This window comes from Bos indicus x Bos taurus, chromosome 29, assembly GCF_003369695.1.
Source record: "Bos indicus x Bos taurus breed Angus x Brahman F1 hybrid chromosome 29, Bos_hybrid_MaternalHap_v2.0, whole genome shotgun sequence".
NCBI lineage: Eukaryota > Metazoa > Chordata > Mammalia > Artiodactyla > Bovidae > Bos > Bos indicus x Bos taurus.
Window position 1 is genome coordinate 3306754 of NC_040104.1, and position 16736 is coordinate 3323489.

The 16736-nt window shown below is 60.0% G+C and overlaps 1 protein-coding gene across 2 annotated transcripts in view; it reads left to right on the plus strand.

The window, feature by feature from the left end:
- The window catches only part of SHANK2 (SH3 and multiple ankyrin repeat domains 2), a 510411-nt gene that overhangs the window by 213775 nt on the left and 279900 nt on the right, over positions 1-16736 (plus strand). For both annotated transcript variants that reach the window (XM_027532522.1, XM_027532523.1), the window contains 2 exons: positions 8910-9079; positions 15477-15590. In XM_027532522.1, coding sequence (XP_027388323.1) covers positions 8910-9079; positions 15477-15590 — 284 coding nt within the window. The remainder of the gene's footprint in view (positions 1-8909; positions 9080-15476; positions 15591-16736) is intronic.

Genomic DNA, 16736 nt, shown 5'->3' on the forward strand with positions numbered 1-16736 from the left:
GTCGGACACGACTGAAGCGACTTAGCAGCAGCAGCAGCCTGCCTGCGGCGCCTCTAGCCAGCCGGGGTCCTTCCTAATGCCACATCCCCAGGTCCGATCACAGATGTTGGGGAGGGCAACCAGGAGTCTGGGTGGAGGGGTCAGTGTCCCGGGCAGTCCTGGGGGAAGGCTGATCGCTGTGACCGGGAGCAGCAGGCCAGCTGTCCAGGCTGCGGCTGTGTGGGTCCGGGGAGAGCCTGCCCGTGGGGACCCCAGTTTCCTAGCCCCTCGGCGGGGTCACAGCCTGCCCCCTCGGTGCCAGCGCCCCCAGGCACACCTTGGCACTAGGACCCGTGCACGCCTCCCCCTGCAGTCTCATTCTCAGACCCAGCAGCCCTCCTGGCTCTGGTCTAGATTCTCGCTCCGAGTCACCCCAGGGAGAAGCGCCAGGTGCCGGGAGCCGCTTAAAGCTGAATTAAAGGGTTCCCCAGGGGCCTCAAATTCCACTTCACACAGTTAGCTGGAATTATGGCTGTAATTTTAAAGCGAGTGGGTCCCCTTCCTCCAGGACGAAATCTAATAAGATCCTGAAGGCGGGGTGGCCGAGAACTTGGAAAAGCTGCAAAGAAAACACTGCTGCGGAGAGAGGCCAGCCTCGCATGCTGCAGTGCCCGTCTGCTTGTCCCTGGCGCCCCTGTGCGGGGTGTGCGTGCGCGTGTCTGTGCATTTGCGCCCGCGTGCGTCAGCGTGTGCGCACTGGTGTGTGTGCATGTGTGTGCGTGTGTGTTCGGGTGCCTGCATTTCTGTGTTTGTGTTTAGATGCAGTGTGTTTGCGTGTGTGCATTTTCCCGTACTTTTTATGTCCAAGTGTGTGCGTGTGTGTGTGAGGCGCGCGTGTGTGTGTGAGGTGTGCGTGTGTACACGCACTTACGTCTCTGGGTGTGCCTCGTGCATGCCTATGTGTGTTGGGTGTGATGGTGCACATGTTTGCATGGACTTCCGTGTCCGTGTGTGCGTTTGTGTCTGGGTGTGCATGCGTGTCCGTGTGTGTGCGTGTGTGACGGTCACCGCCCCAGCCTGTCCTGAGTGCCCCTGCGGGGCTTCCTGGGCACGCTCCCTGGACAACTCCTGGGCTCCTTCCTTATTCACCTGGTGCCTCGTCTTCGGCGACTGTGAAATGAGGACCGTAATGCAGTGGCTCCCTGGCTGCTCCCAAGACCGAACACGTGACTGCACGGCGGTCCTCGCGTGTAACAAGCCCGCAGTCCACAGTGGCCTGGAGCTGCAGCTCAGCTCTGTGTCCTCCCGGGGGTGGGGCGCCTGGCCCGGCGGTTCCCGTCACCCCGGCTGTGGTTGCCCTGGGAGAGAGAGGCTGCCAGGATGCAGGGCTCTCAGCGCTGACACTGCTGGCTACCTATCCCCATCAGGGCGCTGTGGCCCCGGCCCAGCCAGCCCCGCCATCCCCGCCGATTCCCGTCCTTCCCTCCCCAGCCGTCAGGGCCTGCCTGGCCCCTGTCCATCTGCTTAGGACCATTCACTCATTCATGACAGCCACTGTGTCCTGACAGGAGCCCACGGGGGACCTGCCCGCAAGACCCCGCTGTGCCAGTGGGAACCTGCCGGGAGCCCTGGCTCCTGGGCTGCCAGGATGATGGCAGCATTTGAGCCGCGTGCAAGCTGTCTGCTTCCACATCTGTGCTCAGATGTGAAAGTGGCCATGCACGCCGCCCCAGTGATGGAGGGCCTGTGCACGGGCACCGCGGTGCAGCCCTGGGGGCTCAAGGGGGTGGCGGCTCAGAGCCCAGCGCTTTCCCAGGACAGACGGGGCCTCTGGAGGGAGGACTCGGCTCCCAGCCTCGGGGTGCCCCAAGCAGCCCCAGAGCGCTTTCTGGCTCTGGCAGACCCTGGAGGTGGGCTGGGGGCACTCCCCGGTCGTGGTGGGGAGAGCCCCGGGCCCACATGGACCTCTGTGTCCCAAGGTCCTGCCCAGTGGGTAGCTGCCAAACTGCTGGTCGTGTCCAGCTCTGTCTCCTTCCTGCTGTGTGACTTTAGGCTAGTTGCTTGTCCGCTCTGTGCCTTTGTCTTCTTGTATGTCCAGAGGGTCTAATGGGTTTGTGACGAGGGTGAGGCTGAGTGTAGCAGCTGCTCTCACTGTTATTCAGGAGTGCTGGCTACTTGGTGTCATCGTCGCCAAGGACATCTTGAAAGACCCTCAGCTGCTGCTGGGCGGGCACAGGGAGGTCGTCCTGGTGACGGCCATGGCTTGGGCTAAGAGGAAGTGGAGAGCAGCAGGTCAGTCGAGTTCTAGCGTTCCAAGCACCTGGGGGGTCCCCTCTGGCCGCCCCCCACCACGCCCTCTCCTTGCTCTCTCGCTGCCCACGGGAAGGCTGGCCACTCAGCACCCCTGCAGGTACAGGCCTTGGTGCCCACTTGAGGCCCCGGAAGCCTCAGCCAGGCGTGTGACAGGGACCTCTGTGTGGCCAGAACCGGCTTCGGGCCCAACCTCGGGTGCAGACGGCCTCCCCCAACATCCCCTCACCCATCCCTGGGCCCCTGTGGGTCTGACTGAGCCTCCCGGGCTGGGCCGGCCTCCCCCGGGAACCATCCTCGAGAGCCAGTGGACCCTAGTGCCAAGCAGAGGAGGGAGGAGCTGTCCAGAGCGGAGGGGAGCCCGTGTACCCGCTGCCCTGGCCGGCGTCCTGCCTCACCTGGAGGCTCTGCGTGCACCTGCTCGAGGCGCCCTCTAGTGGCGCCCACTGGCATGGCCGGTCCAGGTCCCTGAGAACCAGCCTGAGAAGGGGCTTTGCCAGGTGGCTCCATCATCGCCCACCCCCTGAGCGTGGAGAGGAGTAGGACCCCTCCCAGCTGGCCTGTTCTCAGAGCAGCTCTTGATGCATTTTTGCAAAGCTCGGGCCCTGGTCCTGAGGGCCGCCCTGGCCTCACCGGCCCCAGGGAGCGTGTGAGCCACCCTCCTGTCAAAGGAGCTGCTCCCGGGTAGGTTCGGCTCAGCAGAGAGGAAGCCCGCTGCGTGCAGGCAGGGAGGCTCGCTGGCCGGGTCTCCCGCCCACAGGGAGACAGCAGCCCCCACTGGCCGCACAGGTGGGCAGAGCTGGCAAGGTTCCTACCTCCAGACAGACCCCGGCAGGGGCTCGGCTAAGTCCGCCTCTCGCCTTGCTCTCTGGTTTCCTTCCCTGAATCGGGCTGTGTGGGCCGAGCTGGGGTTCCCGGAGGTTTCGGGGTGGCAGGACCCTACCCTGCCCTGCACACCCCTTCCAGGGGCTGTTCCCCCACTGGGCAGCTTGAGGGGTGAAGGGTGCCCTGGGGTCCCTCTGGATCGCATCTCTGTTCACCTGCAGGCACCCTCGCCCCGCTCCTGGGGACACGGGAACCGGAGGGCAGAGCTGTACGCCCCCAGGGCGCGGGGGCCTGGGTTCCTTGGTGAGAGCCACGGGGTGCTCCCTCCCTCGGCCACACGGACCCAGAAAGGGGGCGGGGGTGAGCCGGGCTGTCCCCTGCCCCCTCGCTGTGCTGCCTGACCCAGGCTGCTAGGGGCATGTCACCTGCACATCAGGAGCAGGGGGCCCACGAGGCCTGGCCCCCTGGCGCGGAGGCGGAGCCAGGGAAGGGTCGCCCAGGGGAGCGGGTGCCTCCTGCCTGCTGGGGAGTCGGGTGCGGGCGCACGCGGGCTGCCCTCGCCTGTCACTCGGCTCCCCCGCACGGCTGACACTCAGGGTTCGCTCTCACCTGGGGGCATGAACGCACAGGAAGGCTGGCCTCCAGGGCAGCGGTGGATGCCCTGAGACAAGTCAGCCCCAGAGCTGTCATCAAAGACGGGGAGCCCCTAACAGAGTCCCTGGGAGTCAGAGCTCATGCAGGTCACCCCTCCTGGGGTGAGGGGGCTGCCATCTAGGGTGGAGAAAGGGGCCAGCCAGGTTGGGGAGAGGCAGGGCGTCCCGGGTGGCCGGAGCAGACCGGGGGCAGCTTTCAGGGGAAAGGTACCTTACAGACTGTCCCCATCCCACGGGGGCTCTTGTGCCCGCCCCCTGCTTCCTGGAGCCGGGGTGGTCTTGGAGGTGCAAGCAGGCAGCACCCCAGTGCTGGTGGCTGGGGGACCCCTGGGGGTGTCGGGCAGCGGCCCCCGCTTCTCTGGAGTCCGTGAGAGCCTCTGATGTGCACTCGTGCCCAGGTCGCGGCGCCCTGGCCTGCAGGATGGGGCGTCCAGTCGTTGCCCATCCCCGCCGCACTCCTCAGGACCGCGTGGGGAGGCCGTGGAGCACGGGGTATGGGCCCCAGGGCCACCCCAGGAGCCCAGGAGGGGCCACGGTGCCCCGGGCCACGTGTGGGCCGAGGGCTCTGGAGCTTCTACCGGCCTGAAGGTAGAGAGGGAGACGATGCTGATGGTACAAGGAGCAGTGTGGGGTCTGAGCTTTTACACTTCAGACACACTGTCAGCGGGGCCAGGGCCTTGTGCTGGAAGCCACCTTCTGCCAGAGCCTCCCGCAGGCAACCTCCAGCACCCTCTTGTCCACCCATCCTGTGTGAGCCTGGAACCTGGGAGACACCCCGATTTCTAGCTCATCCCAGCGCAGAGCAGGCAGCCTGCAGGCAGCCTGGGCTGCGGTCAGCGAGCCAGGATGTGAGGTCAGGACTGTATCTGTGCCTCAGCCATTATTTATGGAGCCTCTGTTTTTCTCACCTGTAAAATGGGGCTTCGCAAGGCTCAGATTAACCTGGCGTGGGAAGATGCTTCAGCATCTGTGTGGGACCACACATCACTGCTGGTACTTAGAACCATGGATGCACGCTGATCTTCAAGGACCAGTTTCTTCCTGTTCTTAAGCAAAGGTTTCCCGGGCTTGAACCGATGCTCCCAGGCTAGAGCTGTCTTTGCTTTGACTTCTCTGCCCAGTGACGCATACTCTGGAGCCGGCTGAAACCAGCTGGCTGACACGTGCATCTTGTCACCCACTTTTCAGCTGAAGCAGAGTGGTAATGGCATGAGTGTTCATACGACACCTGTGCAGAGCAGTTCCTGCTGACTCACTCTCGGCTCTCACCAGATCATCCTGTCTTCTCAGATGGGGAAACCAAGACTTCCAGAGGTTAACTGACTTGTTCAGAATCTGATAGTAAGTGATCAGCTGGGCTCTGGCAGGGTTCTTTAGAAATTTGGATGGAAGAGTGGATAGGTGGTGTTTGTACAAGTGGTAAGAAGGATGGAGGATGGTAAGTGAGTGGATGGATGGATAGATGGTTGGATTCATGGTTGGTGAATGGGTGGATAGGTGAGTTGATGGATGATGAGATGGATAGCTGGATGGATGCGTGGATAGATGAATGGTTGAAATAGATACGTGGATGATTGGATGCCTGATGGATGGTTGGATGCATGATGGATGGGGTGGGTGGATGGATGGATAGATGGATGGTTGGATGTGTGATGGATGGGGTGAGTGAATGAATGGATGGATAGGTGAGTTGATGGATGATGGATGGATGGTTGGATGCATGATGGATGGAGTGGGTGGATGGATGGATAGGTGAGTTGATGGATGATGGGTGGATGGATAGAGGGATGGTTGGATGCATGATGGATGGGGTGAGTGGATGGATGGATGAATGGGTGGATGGTTGGATGCGTGGTGGATGGGGTGGGTGGATGGATGGATGAATGGATGGATGGATGAATGGGTGGATGGTTGGATGCGTGATGGATGGGGTGGGTGGATGGATGGATGGGTGAGTTGATGGATGATGGATGGATGGTTGGATGCATGATGGATGGAGTGGGTGGATGGATGGATAGGTGAGTTGATGGATGATGGGTGGATGGATAGAGGGATGGTTGGATGCATGATGGATGGGGTGAGTGGATGGATGGATGAATGGGTGGATGGTTGGATGCGTGATGGATGGGGTGGATGGATGGATGGATGGGTGAGTTGATGGATGATGAGTGGGTGGGTGGGTGGATGGATGGTCAGATGCAAAGGTGATAACTGCTACCGAAGCCGCGGTGACTGAGCTGGTGGGGGCTGGGGCGGCAGGCTCCATCTGTGTTCCCTCACGGATCCTCCCAGGAGCCCCACCCAGCAGACCCCACTCAGCCGTTGCTCAGCGCCATGGCAGCTACATCAGGGGAGATCCAAGCCCTACTTTTGGAGGTTGGGGTGAGGAGGGCCTCTGCGCCTGGTTGGGGTGTCCTTTGAGAGCCCCCACCCTCTGTGACCCCAAGCCTCTTCCAAACCCTTGGATCTAGGTGGAGCCGCTCCAGGAGACACTTCCCAAGGAATTGAGTCCCTTTGGTTTCCAGGACTTGGGAACTGGGAGCTGGAGAGGAGAGCCTGGTGATGCTCAGCCCCTCATAGTGAAGGCACTGTCCCCCACCTCCCGTCTCCTGTCTCCTGCCTCCCGTCCCAGCCCCGAGTTAGGCTGAGCTGAGGCAGGTTGAATGGATGGATCCACATCCCACTGGGCAGGCAGGCAGGCCGTCCTCTCCAGAGGGAACTCAGAGTTCTGGCTTTACCCGGGTTCTTGCCCACCGCAGGCAGGGGGCCTAACTTGTCCTTCCTCCCAGCGAGTCAGCCGTCCTGCCAGCTGTCACCTCTGGGCCAGAGGTGGTCACACAACCTGGCCCTTGCAGGTCTCGCTGCTCTGGACTCTGGGGTGTTTGGGATCAGTGATGTCCGTGAGGAGGGAGCCTCCGACCCTCCGGGTGGATCTTCCCATCTGTGTGTTGACCTGTACCTGGCAGAGGGGGAGGAAGTGAGGGGGTGCAGGGCAGCTGCCTGGTGCGAAGTTCACGGGCATCTCTTTCCAGGATGCTGTGATCTCTGTCTGTGACTTCAGCTTGGTCAGAGAAGCCTGGAGTGGGGGGCAAGCAGAGGCGGGGGCATCCCTGGGGACAGACGGCACGCAGACACGGGGCTGTGGCTTGTCACCACACTGTCCTGAGCCCAGGTGAGCACCCGGGAAAGCTCACGCACCTGCCCTCTGCTCCCGTGGTTTGGGGAGAGCTCTGGGCTTTGGGGTCAGCCTGGCAGAGCTGGCGGTCAGTCCTCCTCCCCTGACGAGCATAGATTATGGTGTCAAGCGAGCACGTCACATGTGTACTCATGGGCTCTGCCCGTGCCTAGCTCTCAGTCATGACCTTGAGTGAAAACATAAGCATAATGAAATACAGCACGGTCACGCTTGCGTGAATTCTTGCAAACAAAAAGCAACTTATGTTATTTATCAGGAATGCCGATGTGGGTAAAGCAAAGCCCGAAAGGAATCGAGGGGTTCACATTAAATCCCCAAAGTCAGTGGTCATGTCGTATTCTAGAAGCTTCCCTGCATGCCTGTTTCACACTTTGCAGAAAGCTCAAGGTTCCGTCTGGGGCTCCCAGCCCACGGCATGTGTCGTCTGAATGGAGGAGCGTGGTTGGGGACCCCACCCTTCATGGTGATGAATTTGTGACGCGGGTGGACCCCTCCCGAGACTCAGATGTGGCTCCCTGATGTGGGACTCTGCCCCCAGGGTTATTAATCCTCCTCCCCATCACAGGTGGGGTGCCCTCTTGGGAGACGCCAGCCGGACGTGAACGCTTTTCCAGGAAGCTTTGTAGCATCCTCTGTAAATCCCTGCCCACATTCATCCACGTGTGTGTGGCTCTTCTAAAGACCGCCCTCTCCCCGGAGGAGAGCTCAGTGTGACTCCTTAAGGTCACCCTGATGAGCACGTGCTCTCCTCCCCTCCCAGGAGTCAGCCCTGGTCACCCGTCACAAAGACGGGGATGTCGTTACAGAAACCACTATGCACGTTTCTCTGGGAGCTGTGCTTCTCTCTCGCTCACTCTCTCTCTCTCTCTCTCGTTCCACCACTGTGCCCAGTTAAGTTAGGCATCCACTCTGTGTCAGGCCTGGAAGTTACCCTGGAAACACACGCTCTTCGTGAAATACTCACATAACACGCATTCAAGTCCCATTTGTGAAATGTCCCCAGGGCAGCTGGGCTGGGCCGCCTGCCCCGCGATGGTGGAACCTTGTGCCAGCGGGTTCTGGGTGATGCCTCGCCCGGCGCGGCTGACACTTACCATGAGACGGGTCAGACGGCAGACACCAGGGCCTGCCTCAGTTGCGGCCCCACTGGAGTCTGTATTGAAAAAGCACATAAAACTGACCGCCGGAGCGTTTCCAGGCGTGCGCTTCAGGGGCATTAAGTACGCTCACATTGTCGTGTACCCGCCCTCTCCACCTGTTCTAGAACTTCTTCCTAAACCGAAACCCCGTCCCCATGGAAGGCTCGCTTCCCAGCCTCTCCCCTGCCCCATCCTGTGTATGGATCTGACCACACGGGGTGCCTGTCGTGGTGGAATCGGGCGTCATCTGTCCTTCTGTGACTGGCTTCCTTTAATCAGGAGTCATCTGTCCTTCTGTGACTGGCTTCCTTTAAGCAGGCGTCATCTGTCCTTCTGTGACTGGCTTCCTTTAATCAGGTGTCATCTGTCCTTCTGTGACTGGCTTCCTTTAAGCAGCGGAACGTCCTCAGGCTCCATATGTTGTCGACTGTGGCAGAATCTCCCTTTTTAAGTCTGAACAATGTTCCACCGTATGGATGGACCACATTCTGGGCATCGGTTCACCCATCAGTGGACACTTGGGTCATCTTTTGAGAATCACGCATGTGAGTGTGCAGATATCTGCCTGAGACCCTGCTTTCACTGCTGGGGTACCTTCCCGGAGGTGGGATTGCTGCAATTACCAGTGTCTTTTAACCGCAAATGCGTCTTCAGGTCTCCAGCTCTGTCTAGAGCCCCGGAGCTCCGCTGTGACCGCTCGGGGCTGGACGCTTGTCCTGAACGGACAGGCCGTGGGTCTGCCGCGTCCCTGCTGAATCTCAGGCCGTGACCCCCCCCTCTCTCTCTGTCCCCCCTTCCCTGCCACAGCCCAGCTTTCCCGCCAGGAGCCAACAAGGACGTGCTGTCCGCCTTTGAGTACCCGGGGCCCAGACGGAAGCTGTACAGCGCGGTGCCTGGGAGGCTCTTCGTCGTCGTCAAGCCATACCAACCCCAGGTCGATGGCGAGATCCCCCTGCACCGTGGCGACAGGGTCAAAGGTCAGTGTCCACTCTGCTTCCGGGGCGGGGTCAGGCTGGGGTGCCTTGGCCTCAGCTGACCTCCAGGGTACTGCTTCTGCGGGGCCCCCTGTGGAGACATGGGATCCTGGGAGGGCGGAACGGGGATTCGAGTGTCCTTACAGTGCTACCTCAGCGACCTGATGTCCCTCAGGAGGGTCGGCTCGTGCCCATCTGGCATGGGAGTCCACGGCAGAGATGGCAGGGGAGGAGCAAGCGAGGCGTCGACGGGCAGCTCCTTTCCACTCCCAGGGCTTCAGGAGTGGGTGGTGCGGGGATCAGGCTGAGCACAAGACGGGTTCAGACACATCTTGGGGCCCCAGGGGGGGCGTCAGGAGACTGGTTCAGCCTGGGGGCCTGCGACATTCCACCGTGTGAGACGGAAGGATGCACAAAGCAGAATCCTGGGAAATGGAGGTGAAAAGCCTCATGCGTGCCAAGTTAGACTCTGTTCCCAGGGTGCTGGGGAGCCAGCGGTGGTTTTCCAGGGAGAGGGGGTGTGTGAGGCCCTGAGGGAGATGGGGGTAGTGCAGGCGCGTGCGGGAGGCTGGCGGTGGCCGTAGTGGAGCTCTGCTGTCCTGGAGGCCACAGGACGGAGCTGGGGGTGCAGGGGCTGGCCACGTGGGGGTGGCTGAGCTCACTGCGGGAGCAGGAAAGGGCGCACCCACCCCACCCCGTTGTGGAGGACAGGCTTCCAGAAGACGCGTGGCAGGCAGCAGCCTGTGCCCCTTGTGGGCTCAGTCAGTCAAGTTCAACCCATCTGGCCTTGACTAGGTGGTGACCTGCTTCCTCCTCCCCCCGGTGCAGTAACCTGGCCAACATCACCTGGATTTATACGTTTCCGAGGACAGCTGGAGCCCTGTTCTCCCTCTCAGCTCCTTCTGCTGGTCCAGATGCATGCAAACTTGACCATCTGGTGGCATCAGCAAGTCCCAGGGGCTCTGTTCATTTCATTCCCATCGTTTTTTTTTAACCTCAGGTCATTTCTGTTGATCTGTTTTCAAGTTCACTTGCTCTTTCCTTCGAAACCTCCTCTTCTCTGTTAAGTCCATCTTGTGAATTTTTCATTCGGAAATAATGTGTTTAAACTCTAGGGTTTCCATGTGTATTTTTTTATATAGTTTCTGTCTATCTGCTAAGCCTTCCTGTTGCTCTGTTGAGATTTTCACTCCTTTGGAAGCACGTGGTGTTTAACCTACCCAGCGTGGGTGTGTGTCATCGTCCCTCTGAAATCCCCATCTGTCGTCTCTCCATGAGGGTCAGGCAGGCTCACCGGCTTTTCTCTCCTCCAGGACATGGGCCCCATCCCCTAGGGCATTTGTGTCCGGTAATCTTCTGTTGCGTTCTGGGCATCAGGGTGTTAAGTTGTGATGATGGTGGCTTCAGTTCCTTCTCCTTCTTTCGTTTTGGAGGGTTGCCTGGGTGACAGCTCAGGTCCCCAACTTGAGCTGAGCTGCTCTGCATCTGTTCAGAGATGTGGGGGTGCTGAGCTTGCCAGGCCCTCTCTGGCTCTTTCCCTTGTGGGGACACCTCCACTCGTTTCCAGTTGGCTGCTTTCCTGGCTTCCTCATTCTGGTTCGGCAGCCAACTCAGAACGCGGGTTTCTCCTCACGTGCCCCCCGACAGCCCTGCCCTGGGGACCACCCTGAGTCCCCACAAGCCGTACAGAAAGGTCTTCTTTGTCCAGCTCCCCTCCCCTTTCTCCTTAGCGAGCATGCTTCCCACCAGGCCCATCTACTTCTATCCACATTCTGTGATAAAGAACCCACCTGCCTGTGCAGGAGACCGGGGTTCGATCTCTGGGTCGGGAAGACCCCCTGGAGGAGGAAACGGCAGCCCACTCCAGCACTCTTGCCTGGAGAATCCCCTGCACAGAGGAGCCTGGTGGCCTACAGTCCATGGGGTTGCAAAGAGCTGTACACAGCCGAGCGCACACACACGCACATGCACGCACAGGGTTTACGGCTGCCTCTGAGGGTGGGGTCCAGGGGGCCTTTGAGCATTGGAAGTCCCTAATTGCCTCTACATAGTTTAATATGGTATTTTTGCTAACTTTTAAAGTATAAGCATTTAAATTACATGACCTGCAAAGTGGAATTTTAATACCAGAGCCCATTGTGGGGAAGACTTTTTTCCCCCTGCATGTGGACTAATTTTCAGTTGACCCTGAGACAGCCCCCCATCTGGCCAGCTCACCACCCGCCCACAGGGCACAGGCTTTGTTAAATGGTTGGCTGGTACCCAAGGCGGTGCATGCCTGCGGCTTCGTGCCGAGTGCAGACGGAAGGCGGCTAAAAAGCCCTTGCTGAGCATGTGGCCATCCCTGGACAAGAGCCTCCTGATGCGGCGGCGTTAATTCAGAAAGCTGTTACTGCCCGGGGAAGCAAGGGGGGCGGCGTCTCTCTCACTGCTCCCCAACTTGCAAGCCAAGGGAGGGGCGGGTGTGGAAAGTGCCCAAGAACTCCCTTCCCAGCAGAGCTGGCGGGCCACGGGGCACCGGGAGCCGGAGACGCCCAGGTCCCGCGGGCCCTCCTGCAGCTCTCACAGGGGGTCCGTCTGCTGCGGCCGTGACCCCCCTGCCCTCCTCCCAGGAGGAAGGCAGGCAGCGATCCCTGGGCAGGAGAGCCACCTCTAGGGGCAGCCACCGTTCCGAGGAAGCTGGGAAGGTCAGGCCGCTGGGGCTCACTGCGCTGAGCAGCTGTTGCCTGCTGACCCTTGGGTGGTGGCGATGCTAAAAATAACCACATCTCTTCCCAGAGGGGTGACCCCTGAATCTGCAGAGTCAGCTGCCCGGGGGGTGGGGGTCTGGTGGCTCGTGAAGGTGAAGCGGGCCCGAAAGGGTTGCTCTGTCTACATACACCCCCTCAGCCGGGGCTCCCAGATACGGAGCACTGGGTCTCCTGGCCCCGCCCAGCTCTGAAACCAGCTAGCCCGCAGCCCTAGGCTTTCACCCCCCATGGGTCCATCCGTCCCCCTCGCTGTCCCCTCAGGCCCAGGGGGCCGACCTGCAGCAGGCTGGCTTGGGAAGGGCCTGGGGAGCCCTCCCAGGGACCCAGGGGCCGCTCACTTCATGTCTGGGGACCGCGTGTCCTTGTCCCTGTGTCGGAGGTGATGACAGAGGAGATGCTGGTGGAGACTTGTCGGCGCCTGCTGTTCGTCAGGCTCACCGCTTCCGGGACAGCTCACGTTTTTCGTGTAAACCTGCCAGCAGATGCGGGCCGCAGGCATCGGCTCCCATCGTGTGAGCAGCACAGGCCGCTCTAACAACAGTCCCCAGACTGGGCAGACTAAGCCTCGGGATTCACTGTCTCCAGTTCCGGGTGCGGGTGGCAGGCGGTGGGCCCTGGGGGTCCTGCTGACCCCCTGAGCTTTCATTATTCACATCTTTTCTGCTCAGCCCTAGGAGGCAGGTCTTAATGTTCCCAGTGGCCACTGAGCCCGTGCCCCTGGGAGAGTGCACCCCAGCATCTCTCTGAATTGAGGGGTGCCTGGGCACAGGGCACTGTCCTGCTCCTCCTGGTGATGGTGGCCTGAAGTTCTGGGTGGTGTAGATGTCCATGCCTATCTGGGGCTGGGTGCAGAATGTGGGCAGGCCTGGGGCTCAGCTTTCTCAACCCAGAGGCCGGCCCCTCCCCTCAGTCGGGTCCTTCCTCGGTCACCAGGCAGGGTGGGCTGGGGTGGGGGTGGGGGCCTGTTAACTTTGCCAGCCTAATCCAGTGTGGGTGGTTATTATTGTTTTTCTGTTTACAAGGGAGGGTGCATGTCTTTGGGGGACAGGGCTTGGCCTGCAGGCAGCTTTTGGGGCAGAGGCTCCCCTGGCACCTTCTCCAGCCAGTTTGTTTCGGCCTCCAGGAGCTGGCTGACCTGTAAAGGACAGTGAAGACTGTTGCTTCTCAGGTGTGACGTGTTGACTTTTCAGTGACTTAGAACTAGAATTCATGCGTGAACCCAACCCAGCTCCCTCTTCGCTGTAACAGGGGCACCTGGCCTGGAGAGCCATTAAGCCCCTCCCCAGGATGTGGGTGGACAGACAGCCCAGAGTGCAGGCCCACGGTGAGGCCAGATGAGCCAGCAGACCCGGCTGCTGGACTCACTGAGGGACAGAAGTGAGTCCCTCCCTTAGCACACAGCCTGGTCCAGACGGGACCCCATACACATCCCCTCCCTGCCTCCTACCCCAGGAAAGAGGATCCCCAGCTACCATTGCTGAACCAGACACCCAGGAGCAACCTGGGCCCTTTCTCCCTCCCTCACTCACAGACTGTGGCTCCTCTGCCCCCTGAGGTCACTGGAAAGGGTCCCCGAGCAGACTGCATCCTCCCACCCATCTCCCCGCTCTCAAGTCAGCTGTCCACAGCCGGTCATTCTCTTTGCAATTTTGTACTAACAGTCACACCCAGAAGCGTGTTCTCGATACAGACCCTACGTGGGTCTGGGTGTGTCATCGCTGGAGGGGGCTGGGGGCCGGAGGCAGGCGGAGGCAGTGACGGCTGGAGGTTCCTGCTGTGAGGTTAGCGTGTCCTTTTCACACCTGGGGCCGCTCTGAGCTGAGGAGCGTTTTCCTGCTCTGATAAGTGGAGAAAGCGAGGCAGGTGTTCCAGGAGCTGCCCGGTGTCTCCCTGGACGGCCCCTCCTCCTCCAGACCCTCTACGACAGCACAGGGGCCTGCTCACAGCTGCCAAGAAGTAGGATGGGTGGGCACTGGCCAGACAGCGCCCTGTGGCAGGCCCCTGTCCCCCGCCGGCCATCTGGGGCAGCGCTCCGAGATGACCCTCTCTCGTCCAAGCTGGGCCCCCGTGGTGTACGTCAGCCAGGCTGCACAGAGTGTGAGACCAGCACTGAATTTTGGAGAAAGTGGTCTGAGGGATTGCCATCATCCTGGTCAGCAGGGGGCTTGCCCGTCTCATTTGTTCAGGCCATTTCTTCGAATTATCAGGCAAGGACTTTTAAGACTGATGTTCTCTGTGCTGTTGACCTTCAAAATTCATGGGTCTAGGCATCCTTTATCTGGTCTCAGAGATTAAGATGAGGTCTGTGGTTATGGTCCCTCCTCCACAGCCTTGGTGCCTGGGGCTCCCGGGTAATTTACAGAAGCTTCAGACGTGCAGAGATTGTACTGACCTCATGAGGCACAGCTGTGCTCTGAGGGAGCCGGGGTGTTGTGGGGGGCGGGGAGCGCCCCCAGCCCAGCATCACAGGCCTAAGAGACAAAGACCCTCCCCGCCCTCACCACGAGCTCTTATCCCTGACAACCCAAACATTTGTCCAGGCGATGCCCGGGCCCTCTCGTCTTAGGATTTGCATTGCTCACCGATGCTTTAAAAACAAATACGCTTCGTCCTCGTCCGAGGCCCTTGCGCACCCAGCGCTGAGCCAGGGACGGGGAGCCCAGCGTTCTCAGCCCTGCAGGCAGAGCAGCTGTGTCTGTCCCGCTGCCCTTGTCCTGTTTTCACTGTGCACCGTGGCTCCCTGCTGCGCGTCAGTCAGTCAGTTCAGTCGCTCAGTCGTGTCCGACTCTTTGCGACCCCATGGGCTGCAGCATGCCGGGCCTCCCTGTCCATCACCAACTCCCGGAGGTTGCTCAAACTCATGTCCGTCAAGTCGGTGATGCCATCCAACCATCTCATCCTCTGTCGTCCCCTTCTCCTCCTGCCTTCAGTCTTTCCCAGCATCAGGGTCTTTTCTAATGAGTTGGCTCTTCACATCAGGTGGTCAAAGTGTTGGAGTTTCGGCTTCAGCATCAGTCTTTCCGTTGGATGTTCAGGACTTGTATAGTGTCCCCTGCTGCTTGTAGCACCAACATAATCCATAGGTTCTTCATTAATAAGCCAGCTGAAGGCCCGGGGCCACCCGTGTGGGGCATCGGCCAGCCCGCTTCAAGTCCAGGCGGTGTCTTGTAGCTGCCAGGCAGGCTGCTTCTCTGTCTCCTGCTGTGAAATCTGTTTCATCAAACTAACTTAGGGCATCCTGTGAGCCTGGACTCTTGTTCCCCCACCCCCAGCTCGGGACCTCATGGTTCCTTCTCTTCATCGGGGTGGCCTGTCCCCCGACTCTGACACTTGTAATAACTGATGATGAGGACTTGGAGGCCCCCAACCTCCCATCTCAACTGGGACCCAAGGGACAGGACACGGGCCATATGCCTGGTGCTGCAAGATACGAGGATGCCGGGATGCCCCGTGCTTGCATCCTCGCACCCGGGCCTAACAGGCAGAGGGGCTCAGAGGCTCCGCATTGCCCCTTCCGAGGGACGCTTTGCCAGGCCCCTGGTCCCCCACTGAAGGGGGCGTGGTCAGCCGGCAAATGGACCAGAGCCGCTCGCCCTTCGCGGCCTCATCCCCAAGCCCCGCCCACTAACCCCGCCCCTTTCCGTGTGCAGTTCTGAGCATCGGCGAAGGCGGCTTCTGGGAAGGCAGCGCCCGCGGCCACATCGGATGGTTCCCGGCAGAGTGTGTGGAGGAGGTCCACTGCAAGCCCCGGGACAGCCAGGCAGGTAAGCGGACCCCGCCCTCGTGGTCCACCTCTCCCGGGCCTGGGATCGGCGTCGTTGGCGATGTCCAGTGCGCGGCAGGTACTGGCAGGAGGATATCTCTGATCCTCTGAGCGGTGGACGCCATCCCGCCTGCTTTTGTTCGAACCAGAAACCAGTGCGGCGGGGAAGAGCAGCCTGGAAGCTTGTAGTTAAAACGCGGCTCACTGCACTTGCCAGGAAACTTGGACCCTGCGTTCAAGCCATTGGAAAAAGGCTTCGAGGGTTGATTAAATGCTTGAAACTATTCTATCGATCTTGCGCCAACTTTCATAACAGGCAGCTTTGCATTTCCCACCGGCTTCTGCCAGGCCCTCCCTGAGGACTTGAGGTTTGATGTCTCAATGAAAACTGCTAGAAAGAGGTCGGTGCTCACGGAAGCAAGTCATTCCAGCCCCTCCCCAAACTTCCAGGTACAGCTCTGACACCCGCCCTGAATGTGGTTGCCGAAAGAATGAGTGGATTAAAATGTTATGAGGATTCCACTTATATAAAAGGGTGCTGAGAAAAAACGGATGAGCTGGAGCCACGCAGAGCAGAGGTTTCTTGTAAGAGCCTGGTCAACACGTGCCCTGGCCACTTCTGGTAGAATCCCAGTCTTGGGACACGCATGGCAGGAGTAGCCACGTTTGCTTTGCAGCCAGTAGCTTTTCTGCGTCCGTGGGCAGTCTGGTGGCCCTGACCCATTCGAGGTTCCCAGTCCAGCTCTAGCTGGGCCAGCCTGACCGGGAAATTAGCTATCCTGAACAGGCGAGCCCGGAAAAGCGGGCTGTGTCTCCGGTCTGCAGACATGGAGGGCGCCCAGCTGGTTCCCTTTCTGAGAATGGGATTCTATGAGCGTGTCGGTCTGTGCTAAGCTTCCCACAGTCCTGCTTAGGTTAAACCCAGACGGGGACGGTCACCTTTGCCATCTTGTAGGGGTGTCGAGGTAAGAGCTATCACTCACTCCACCCTGAAAGGGAAGACTGGTCGTGCTGGGCTAGGTGGACCGGTGGTCAGCAGGCAGATGGGAGCGTGTTTTCATGGGCTTGGTGATGATATTCTGAGCCCCTGGTACAGGCTGGACTTCCTGACCCTTCCAGTGCCCAGCACCCGCTGGCTCACACGTGT